The sequence below is a fragment of the Rhinopithecus bieti genome, unplaced genomic scaffold (genome assembly GCF_001698545.2).
Source record: "Rhinopithecus bieti isolate Rb0 unplaced genomic scaffold, ASM169854v2 scaffold_14549, whole genome shotgun sequence".
Lineage (NCBI taxonomy): Eukaryota > Metazoa > Chordata > Mammalia > Primates > Cercopithecidae > Rhinopithecus > Rhinopithecus bieti.
In genome coordinates, this window is record NW_016808027.1 from 487,124 (window position 1) to 498,938 (window position 11,815).

The 11,815-nt window shown below is 49.4% G+C and overlaps 1 protein-coding gene across 1 annotated transcript in view; it reads right to left on the minus strand.

Annotated features, from left to right (window-relative positions):
- Nucleotides 1–11,281: 11,281 nt before the first annotated feature.
- TPBGL (trophoblast glycoprotein like) overlaps nucleotides 11,282–11,815 on the minus strand; it is a 1,865-nt gene continuing 1,331 nt past the window's right edge. Inside the window, exon 2 of the mRNA XM_017885208.1 lies at nucleotides 11,282–11,329. Coding sequence (XP_017740697.1) covers nucleotides 11,282–11,329 — 48 coding nt within the window. The remainder of the gene's footprint in view (nucleotides 11,330–11,815) is intronic.

The window sequence follows — 11,815 nt, forward strand, 5'->3', positions numbered from 1 at the left end:
TCCGCCCGTCTCGGCCTCCCAAAGTGCTGGGATTACAGGCTTGAGCCACCGCGCCCGGCGAAACTTAAGCAATTTCTAAATGAGCCAAAGAGGAGATCACAAGGAAATTTATGAAATGAAATGAAAATAAAAACAAATATCTAAATTTTGAGGTTTCAGCTAAAGCAGTGCTTATCTCAACAGATGCAGAAAGGCACTTGACAAAATTCAACATCTGTTCATGATTTAAAAAAGCAAACAACTCTTAGAAAACTTCCTTAACCTCATAAAGGGCATCTACAAAAACCTACATCTACTAACATAGTTCATGGTGAGAGACTTAATACTTTTCCTCTAAAATCGGGAACAAGGCAAGGATGACTACTCTCACCAGTCCTATACTAGAGGTCCTAACCAGTGCAATAAGGCAAGAAAAAGGTAGAAAAGGCCTACTGATTATAAAGAAGAAATAAAATAAGGCCAGGCACAGAGGCTCAATAACTGTAATCTCAACAGTTTGGAAGGCCGAGGCAGGAGGATCATTCAGCCCAGGAGTTTGAGACCAACCTGGGCAAGATGGCAAGACCCCATCTCTACAAAAACTTTAAAAAATTAGTCAGGCACTGTGGTGCATGCCTGTAATTCCAGCTACTCGGGAGGCTGAGGTGGGAGGATCCCTCGAGCCCAGGAGTTAGAGGTGGCAGTGAGCTATGATTGCGCCACTGCATTCCAGCCTGGCAACAAAGAGAGACCCCTGTCTCTAAAAAAAGAAAACAAAAATGGTTTCTATTCACAGACATCTTGATTATCTACATTAAAAATCCTAAGGAATCTGCAAAAAAAGCTACTAGAAATAATAACTGAGTTTAGATAGGTTGCAGGAAACATGATTAACACACAAAAATCCATTGTACTTCTGTGGAGTAACATGAAACAATTGAAATAGAAATTTAAAAGATGATGCCATTTATAACAGCAACCAAAACTGAAATACTCATATATAAACCTAACAAAATATGTGCATGATCTCTATGCTGAAAAGTAAATAGTACTGAGGAAAGAAATCACAAATAGGCCCAAATAAACTGAGAGCTATACCATGTTCACAGCTAAGAAGATTCAATACTGTTATGTCAATCTTCCTCAAACTGACTGTAGATTCAATGCAATACAAATCAAGATCTTTGTAGGATTTTCTTTTAAAGACATAGAGGAACTGTTTCCAAATTTATATAGAAAGGTAAAAAATCTGGAATGGCCAAGCAATTTTTACAAAGAAGAACAAAGTTGAAGGACTCTACTATCTGGTCTGAAGACTTACTAGAAAGCTACAGTAATCAAGACAGTGTGGCAGTAGTGAAAGAATAGACACCTATATCAATGGAACAGAACTGGGAATTCAGAAATAGACCTGCACATAGATGGTCAATTGATTTTCAACAAAGGCACAAAGGCAATTCAATTGTTTTCAACAAATGATTTTGGCAAAGATGGAGAGGAACTAGACCTCTCATACACTGCTAGTGGAAATGCAAAATGGTACAGACACTTTGGAAAACAATTTGGAAGGTTCTTGTAATAAATTTAAACATATTCACTATAATATTCAGCAGTTCCACTCTTGAAAGAAAAAGTGGCTGGGTGCAGTGGCTCATGCCTACAATCCAAGCACTTTGGGAGGCCATAGTGGAAGGATTGCTTGAGCCTAGGAGTTCAAGACCAGCCTAAGCCATAGGTGAGGCCCTGTCTCTACAAAAAAGGAAAAAATTGGACAGGCCTGGTGGTGTATGCCTGTGATCCCAGTTACTCAGGAGACTGAAGAAAGAGGATTGCTTGAGCCCAGGAGTTCGAGGCTGCAGGGAGCTGTGTGTACCACCGCACTCCAGCCTGGGCAACAGAGCGAAATCTTTTCTCAAAAAATAAAATAAAATAAAGAAATAAAAAGGGACATTCCTTCAAAAACCTGTACATGAATGTTTACAGTGGCTATATTCATAGTTGTCAAAAACTGGAAACAACCCAAATGCTCTTCACAACCATATGATGGAATACTACACAGCAATAAAAATGAACAAACTATAACGATACCTACAACAACATGGATGAGTTTCTACTGCATTATGCTAAGTGAAAGAAGTCAGATTTAAAAGGACAACATGTATGATTCTACTTATATGACATTGTGTCAAAGGCAAAACGATGGAGACAGAAAACAAAGCAGTAGTTGCCAATGGCTGGACTTGGGGGGAGGGCTGGTTATAAAGAGGCAACAGGAGGGATTTTGGGGGGTAATGGAAAACTGTATATCTTGTCAAAACACATAGAATTGTATGCCAAAAAGAGTGGACTTTGTATAAATTTCAATAAAAAGAAATGGAGCAATTTACAGCTCACAAATGCAAACGATAATTACTGGGCATGTACCATTTGCTGGGGCTTGTGCTGGCCCTCAGGACACTAAGATTAAATAAGACAATCCTGGCTGGGCACAGTGGCTCACGCCTATAATCCCAGCACTTTGGGAGGCAGAGGTGGGCGGATCACTTGAGGCCAGGAGTTCGAGACCAGCCTGGCCAACATGGTGAAACCCCGTCTCTACTAAAAATACAAAAATTAGCTGGGCATGGTGGCAGGCACCTGTAATCCCAGCTACTCGGGAAGCTGAGTCATGAGAATCTCTTGAATCTGGGAGGTGGAGGCTCCACTGAGCAGAGATTGCGCCACTGTACTCCAGCCTGGGCGACAGAGCGAGACTCAGTCTCAGAAAAAAAAAAAGACAATCCCTTCTGTCAAATTGCTCACAGATTAATTGGGGGATAAGGCATGATGCTAAAGGTTTGGAATTGCTGATGAGGGGTATTGCAGAGGGGGCCTGTTGTGTAGTCACAGCATGCCGTGAGAGCACCAAGGAGAGGTCTCACTTTTAGCTAGAGTGGCCAAGATGAGAATTAGGCAACTTCCAAGAGGACAAAATGCTTGAACTGAGTTTTTGTTTTTTGTTTTTTTGTTTTTTGAGACGGAGTCTCACTCTGTGGCCCAGGATGGAGTGCAGTGGCACAATCTCTGCTCACTGCAACCTCCACCTCCCGGGTTCAAGCGATTCTCCTGCTGAGTAGCTGGGACTACAGGCACATGCCCAGATACTTTTTGTATTTTTAGTAGAGTCTGGGTTTCACCACGTTGGCCAGGCTGGTCTCGAACTCCTGATCTCAGATGAGCCGCTCAGCTCGGCCTCCCAAAGTGCTAGAATTACAGGTGTGAGCCACCCCACCTGGTCTTGAACTGAGTTTTGAAGGATAAAAAGGGAAGTAGGTAGGCAAGGAGGGGCTACGGACCTTCCAGGTAGAAGACACGGCACATAGGGAGTCTCAGGGTGAGATAAGCTGGGGCCTTCAGGCAACTGTAATGACATCGGAGTGAAAAGAGTGAAGGGAGCTGGAAAAGCTGGCAGGAGATTGGACTAGTGGGTGGGGGTCACAGATAATCAGTAAAAAAAAAAAAAAAAAAAATACCTTGTTATTATTTTTTTGGTAGAGATGAGGTCTTGCTATATTGCCTAGGCTGGTCTCCAACGCCTGTCCTCTGATCCTTCTGCTTCAGCTTCCCAAAGTGTTGGGATTACAAGTGTGGACCACTCACTGCACCTGGCCTCAAAGAGCTTGGTTTTATCCAGAAGACAGTGGGACAGGTTTTAGGCAGCCTAGAGTAAGGAGAGGGATCAGATTCACGCATTTTCACTGTAGTGCGGGCTGCAGTGTGGGACCAGAGGGGGAAGCTGCAGGCTGGGGGAACAGGGAGGAAGCTGGGACAGGGATGCACATGAGAGAAGTCCAAGCTGCGACCAGGTGGGGAACGAGTCTAAGGACAGTGAGGGGAGGTGTAGGGGTAGAGTGGCCAGAACTTGCCTTCCACCTGATGTTTGAATATTTGGTCTCAGCACCTTTGCGCTTGCTGCTGCTTCTGCCTGGATTAACTTTTCCTAGATTCTCTGCATAGCTCATTTCTTCCCATTCTTCAGGGTAGGTCGCCCTCAGAGGGGTCTTCCATGACTTACCCCACTCAAAGGAGACCCCTCTGTCACTCACTATCACATTACCCTGCTTATTTCCCTCATAAGTATCATGCTTGTTTATTCACTTGTTTATGGTCTAAGTAAGGCTCTGCAACACAGCTTGAGTTCTCAGCCTAACTTGGCCTCTTATTAGGCATGTGATCTTGGGCAAATTATTCATCTCTATGTGCCTCGGTTTCCTCCTTTGTGAAGTAGGAATAAGAATACCTGCTTCACAGAATTGTCATCAGGACAAGATGGATTAACATACGGAAACTACCTAGAATAATCCCTGGCACGTAGTAAATTCTGTATATGTTAGTTTTTACTATTATTGTTTTATAAGGACAGAGACCTTACTGGGTTTTTTTCTTTTCTTTTTCTTTTTTTAAATTTTTTGAGACGGGGTCTCACTCTGCCACCCAGGCTGGGGTGCAGTGGCGTGATCTTGGCTCACTGCAACCTCCACCTCCCAGGCTCATGCAATCCTCCCGCCTCAGCCTCCTAAGTAGGTGGGATTACAGGAGGGCACCCCTGCGCCCAGCTATTTTTTGCATTTTTTGTAGAGACAGGGTCTCGCCATGTTGCCCCAAGCTGGTCTCGAACTCCTGAGGTCAAGCAATCCGCCGGCCTCGACCTCCCGAAGTGCTGGGATTACAGGCCTGAGCCACCACATCCGGCTCTAGTTTTCTTTAAAATTGTATCCTCATCTTCTTCCTAGCACAGTGCTTGGCACACAGCAGGCACTTAGATACTTGTTGACTGAACAAAGAAAGGCACTTTCCCATCTCTACCAGCAGACGGCGCACGTATGCCAAGAAAAGTTAAAGCTGACGGCTCCCACACGGATCGGCCAACAGATGTCGCTGCAGCTCCCTGGGTCAAGGAACCAAGATTAAGCCAGTGGCAGGGGCTGCCTAGACAGGGCCCTGGACAAAGATTCCAAATGCAGGACCAGAAGCTGTAATTGTATTAAAAAGCCAAAGTTGGCCAGGCGCGGTGGCTCATGCCTGTAATCCCAGCACTTTATGAGGCTGAGGCGGGAGGATCGCTTGAGCCCAGCAGTACAAGGTTACAGTGAGCTGTGATAACGCCACTGCATTCCCAGCCTGAGTGACAGAGGGAGCCCTCATAAATAAATAAACAAATAAATAAGTGCCAAGAGGCTAAGACTAAATTGTGTTCTGCATGATCACATATTCTAAAACCGCATTGTCTTTCTGCTCGCTCACTTTGTAGATAACAGAGTCAGCCATTCTAGGATCTTTTTTTTTTTTTTTTGAGATGGAGTCTCGCTCTGTCGCCCAGGCTGGAGTGCAGTGGCACAATCACGGCTCACTGCAAGCTCCGCCTCCTCTCGGGTTCACACCATTCTCCTGCCTCAGCCTCCCGAGAACCTGGGACTACAGGCACCTGCCACCACACCCGGCTAATTTTTTTTGTATTTTTAGTAGAGACGGGGTTTCACAGTGTTGGCCAGGATGGTCTCGATCTCCTGACCTCGTGATCCACCTGTCTCAGCCTCCCAAAGCGCTGGGATTACAAGCGTGAGCCACCGCGCCCGGCCCATCCTGGGATCTTATATAATTGAAACCCCAGTTTAATGAAGTGGAGGTTGTGGGAGTCAAAGGAAGCACCCATCCAACGTGCAGAGGGGGAGGCCACAGCATTCTGCATGATGCCTCTTCCCTTCAGTTTTGTATTTCTGTGGGGGTAGGGGCTGGGAGAGTGTTCACAAATCTCTGTGTACCCTGACTGGGGACCTAAAAGTGACTAGGTCTGGCCTCTGTCCTGTGGGAGCTTCTGTTCTGGTGCAGACAAGAGGCAAGAAAACCAGTTAGTACAAAGAAAGGTCTGAGTGGTACAGCAGTAGGAGAAAGACAGTGGTGTCATAGGTGTCATAAAGATTGGGGGACTCCTGGGCTGTCTTGAGTGCTCCCTGTGTTGGGGAAGGCATCCTAGACAGAGGGTACCGTGTGAGCAAAGGCACAGGGCATGGAAGAGCTGGGCCCCATTACCAACATCCCCATCGTTTGGTGCAGCTGGAAAATAGGGTTCAAAGAAGGGGAGCGTATTAGTTATTTATTGCTGGCAGATTTGCTGGTCTAGTCTAACAGTCTAGTACTTTTTCTTTTCTCTCCAGGTCTTGTCAAAAGTCATTGAAGACCAGGGCCCAGCAGCTTGGTATAGTCTTATTCTTTTTTTTTTTTTTTTTTTTTTTTTAAGACAGAGTTGCTCTGGTTGCTCAGGCTAGAGTACAATGGCACAATCTTGGCTCACTGCAACCTCCCCTCCAGGGTTCTAGCGATTCTCTTGCCTCAGCCTCCCAAGTGGGCATGCACCACCACGCCCGGCTAATTCTTCGTTATTTTTAGTAGAGATGGGATTTCACCATTTGGTCAGGCTGGTCTCAAACTCCGGACCTCAGGTGATCCACCCACCTCGGCCTCCCAAAATGTTGGGATTACAGGCGTGAACCACTGCTCCCAGCCAGTCCTAGTTTATTCTTGCTCCAATGTAATGACCAACAGTGGCCCCTTTCACTCCCGAATTTGCCAGCTTGGATGATCCCCTAAGTTAGGGGCCTCCCTGGGACCCCTGTGCTTCCGTGATCACAGTGTCCTGTGTGTGCAGTCACAATCTTGATCAAGAACAGAAGCAGGATCTGGTTCATCCGGGTGAGCCTCCTGCTCAGATGACAGAAGCTCGGGAGGAATGAGTTTAATGCCTGGGACCTCAGAGCCTGGAGGTCCATACAAGCCCCTTTCTGCTCTCAGGGAGGACAGACACAACTCCCAGTAGGGCTGCTGCCTGCAAGATGCTGGCATGGGGCTCCTGAGGCTTGCCCAGAGCTGCTGACAGAGGCTGAAGAGTTCTCCCAACCCTCCACAGCTCACTTTCTTATTTTCATCTGCAGGCTACCACAGGCTTGGGGCTGGCTCCTGGATGCACTGACAGGGTGGAGATAGCAAGTTAGGAGGTGGGGTGGCTCTGCCAGATGCTCAGACCCAGAACAGAGCAGGGGCAGCCCTGGGGCATCCTGGGCTCAGGATCTGCTCCTGACAACCTGTGTGACCTGGACGGGCTCCTGCATACTCTTGGCCTCAGTTTCCCCACCTATCCAATGAAGGGTTAGTTGAGGGTCTGCATGGGCCTGGCCAGCTCCTGGCAAATCGCCCTGTGACAGTGCTGAGGGAAGCAGGTAGGGGTGGTGAGGCAGGGGTGAGGGGTGGAGGGGGCACTCAGAAGGCAGCCAAGTGCATTATTAGCACAGGAATATTAACTGCCCCCGTCACTTCTCCCAGTCTGGGAAAGGCCATACCCATAAATTAGGACTGAGAGTCTGCCAGGCAGTGGCTTAATGAAGAAGGAGATGGACTTCAGGGAGAGCAGGCAGTGCCTCCAGAGGTCACAAGTCCAGCCCCAGCCCGGACAGAGGGAATCTGGAGCCAGAAGCAGGCAGGGGTGTCCGAGGCCACAGTGTCAGGCTGGGCCAGGAAGGCAGGAGCTCGTTCTGCTATGGTCACTGCTGAATCCCCAGACCCTGGCACATAGTAGGGTCTCAACCAGTATTTCTGGCTAAGGACCAGGTGACATGGCAAGTCAGGTGCTGAGTTCAGACTCAAACCCAGTCCTCCCAACTCTACCTAGGTCCTCCCTGGTTCCCAGCCCAGGTCTGAGGGTGTGAGTAGGAAAGGGGGGCGTGGAAGCAAAAGGCTTCTCAAGGAGATGTCTTTGAAAGGCAATTTCACAGTGTTCATGAGGTCACAGAACCTGGGAAGTCTGCCACGTTTCTCCAGGTGTGCAGCTGGCTTCACGTCTCCCGCGTTTCTGACAGTCACACACACCTGTCCTCTCCTCTCCTGTTCTTTACCACACTTGCTCTTTAAGGGGACATCCTAGAGGTAGATTTCTCCCTGTCATTTGGCTCCCGCAGGCAGGCCCCAGGCCTCTGGGCCTCTGCCCACCTCACACTCCAGCAGCCCTCCCAGTGTGTGATCAGAGGAGAAGGTTGGCCATTTAGTGGGGCCCTGGCACCTCTGAGAGAGAGTCTGGAGCACATGGTGTCAGGGAGTCTGGGCAGGGTCAGTCGGCTGCCCCATCTCACTTTTTACTGCAAGGCTTCTCCAGGTTCCCTCCCCTTCCCTTCTCTTGCTGCCCTCATCTGGCCATGGCTTTGGTTTGATTCCTCTCTGTGTCTCCAGTGCCCAGCATGAGGCCAGGCACAAAAAGGATGGGCAGTAGGAAGGAACAACCAGGCTTTACAAGCAGGAGGCACAGTGCAGCTCCCTGTCCCCCCATCACACCTCTCTACCTTCCGGACTTTTCCTCCAAGGGCAGACGTCCCTCTAGTGCTTCCCAGTGGAGAATGTGGTGAATGTATTAGATCCGTTCTACCCCATACGTATCCTCCTACCTACCCCCCGCCATTGCTGGCCTTCAATCCTCGGGCTAACAAGATCTTCCTGCCTCCAGATCTTTGCAGAAGTTGGTACTTCTGATCTTTTTCTGTTCAGCAAACTTCTACTCATCTGTCAAAACCCAGTTCAAGTGTGACTTCCTCTAAGAAGTCTGTCTAGGTGGGGTCAGGGCTCTTACTCTGAGCTCTCATTATTTCCTGGGATTTCTTTTCTCCAGATCTTGATTAAATGTGATTCCTTCCCTGGATTGTTAGCCTTTCTAGGACTGGCAGAGTTGCATTCAGAAAAGGCTGAGTGAATGGCTGGGTTTGTAGAAGAGGTGAAGCTAGGGGCCCTGGACCTTGTTGATAGCCCCATAAGGCTATAGGCCACTGACAGACAGCAAGGAGGATGGCAGCCTAGAAAAGACATTTAATGGGGATCAGTGAATGGTACTAAGGTTAAACACCAACTGGCACACAGTAGGCGCTCAATTCATTGATTTTTGATGACCATTGAGTTGATACTTAGCAGTAGCTCTCATATACATCTTTGGAACTGGGGAGATCTACAGATTTACAGATCACCTCCTCAGTTCCAAAGACATGCTCTCTGCTAACGCAGCTTAAGACTACAGTAAGTCCTGGCAAATAAAACATGCTATTAGCTATGGGATTGTTGCCAGCAAAAATCTTTGGGGCTTTTATGAGAGCTACTGCTAAACTAAGTATTAAATCAGTAGTTATCAAAAATCAACTAACAAGCTCTAACTTGCATTAGAGAGACCATCACTATATTGTCCTGGGGGACTGCCGGGCACCCTTTGAAGGTCATTGACAGATGTGTCAAGAGGACTTAATCCTTTCTCATGAGGAATGACTGGGAGAAGGCATAGGGAGCGTGCTGGGAAAAGACAAGGAGCCCCATGCACGGTCTCTGACTTGTGAAGAGCTGTCCTGGGCTAAGGGGTGCTCCTGGCCCCATGGCAAAGCTGGGGCTGTCAGAGTCTCAGGCAGGCTCCTCAGACACTGAAAGGAAAGGAGGGAGTGAGCCTCCCATCACGAGATGACGCCTCCTGTTGAGACAGCTTAGAAGGCTTCCCACATTACCTCTGCAGTCCTTTTCAATAGTTAGAAGGCACACATTCTAGAATTATGTGGCCCTAAAATTAGAAAATGCCAGAATTCTAGGCTTCTGCCCTATGGTTCTAGGGCTCTATGACCCTGAATGCAACACAATCCAGCCTGGGGACCTGGAGGCCCTCCTGTCCCAGAACTCACCGGTCCCCTGGCTTCACATATCTCAAGGAGTCATTTCATCCACACCCCCCACACGCAGCCTCTCACATACCCAATATGCAGGTCTTACTGTCTGGCCAGGAGAGCATGACGTGACACGGGATATAAGGGAGTATCAGATAATTCATTAGAGAGGATGATCCCAAAGCAGCAAACAATCCCTCTTCTTTCCGTCTGAATTAACTCCTCATTCTCTATAGCTGGATTTACTCCTGGATGGCCTTGGCTGAGGCTAATGTTTGTTAGTCTAACTCCATCCCCACCCTGAAGATGAGGAACGGGAAGAAAGAGGATGTAGAGGAAGTGTCGAATCCCACTTTGGCTGTGCATAACCCCTCCTCCGATGATAGAAAGCAGGCTGGCTTGGGGAACAATGTCATCCCAATGGGAAGTCCCTCCATGTATCTAACCTTAATCCTGCTATGTGCAATCAGAGCCCATTTCTTCTCCCACAGTCTGGGAGAATGCATCAAGGGTCACTGCCCCACCAAAGACAGGTCCAAAATGCCCTCCTAAGAGTGCCCCCTCCCACCCCCATCAGCACCCCAAGGTCAGCAGGAATGATGCGGCACCACTAACAAGAGTAGAGTATCTGAGATTATTGCAGACTTTATAGAAAACTGCTCAAGGGAGATCCACATTTTCTGGGTATGGGGAGGGAAGGCAGGCCTCAAGCCAATATATTAAAGGAACGTGACTTCCTGTGTGCAGACGCAGCACAGGCCAGCCATTCTGCCTGCTCTAGAGGGTGGGGAGTCAGGGAGAGGGCATCCTCTCCCCAACTCACCAATTGTGCTTTGGGATCATGGAGAAGGCAAGGTGCTGAGGTTCTGACCCTGAACCAGGAGGGCTTGTGCCTGAGGCAGGAGGCAAGACCCACTTCTCTTCCAGAAGATACATGGGGTGAGGTGGTGGTGGTAGTGGTGGTGGCAAGGAATCCCCAAGGGCGAAGAGCCACAGAGCATGGAGAAATAGAAGGGCAGCAGCTTCCAGCCCTTCAGAGCCCACTTCCTGCCCCTCTCTGAGGCCATGATGCCCCACTATCCCTTTCACACACTGAAGACTCTCTCCTTCCCCACAAGGATCTGCCAGTATGCACTAGGGGTGCATGGCACCTGCACCTATCTGGCAGGACTGAAGAGCTCGTCCTGGGAGGAAAAGGGGATGAGGACATCCCAGGGACCGATTCCTCACTGGACCTTGACAAGTGAATGGCAGGGGTGGATGCTGAGTGTCAGCACTGGGTATGGGGGGGTCAAGAGCCTAAGGCCTGGGCAGGGGAATGAAAGTTAGATCGGGGTGAAGAGCTGAGTCTGAGACTGGGGACCAGCACTGAGTATCGGGAGGCCAGCGCCCTAGTGGGAAAGGCTGAGAGTCGGCTCCACACTAAGGCTAGATGGGATGTGCTTGTCCCTGGGATGGGAGGGACATACTAGGAGCTGAGCCCTATGCCTGAGCCGAGGAAGAGAAGGGCCTGAGCCAGAGGCGGGGGTGGGTGAAGGCGGGGCAGGGGTATGAAATATATTCTCAGATGAGGGGAGGGTGCCCAATCCTCAGAGCCCCAGGGTTGGGCCTCCATGCAGGATGGAGGGCTCTGAGCTCTGGGATGGGACAAAGGGCTCAGAATCCACAAAACCATTCTGATGGGGGTGCTGTGCTTCGAGTCCAGAATGGGATGGGAGGGCCCACGAGCCCCGGAGGGGACTGCGTTCTCCGAGCTGGCGAGGGAGGTCAAGGCAGTCTCGGGCGTAGGAGCTCCAAGCACAGGGTGTTGGGGGCAAGTCTCAAGAGCTTTGGCCTTTAAGGACAGAGTCTCTGTGTGAGCCCTGAGGCGGGGAACGGACTTTTAGTGGTTCAGGAGGGGAGGTTTCGGAAACTAGGATGGGCGGGCGGTGTTTCTGTATTTGGATAGGCTATCTCTGGGTCTTTGACAGTAGGAGCTCTCGGAGGTGGGAAGGAGAGGGTACGGCTTAGCGCCTCCGAGTCGGGGGAAGGTCTCAGAGCTCGGGGCTCGCGGGCGTCTCATCTCCACGGTTTCGGGCCAGGCAGGGGCAGCCCCGAGCCCGGGGCGCCGCTCAGAGCCCCGA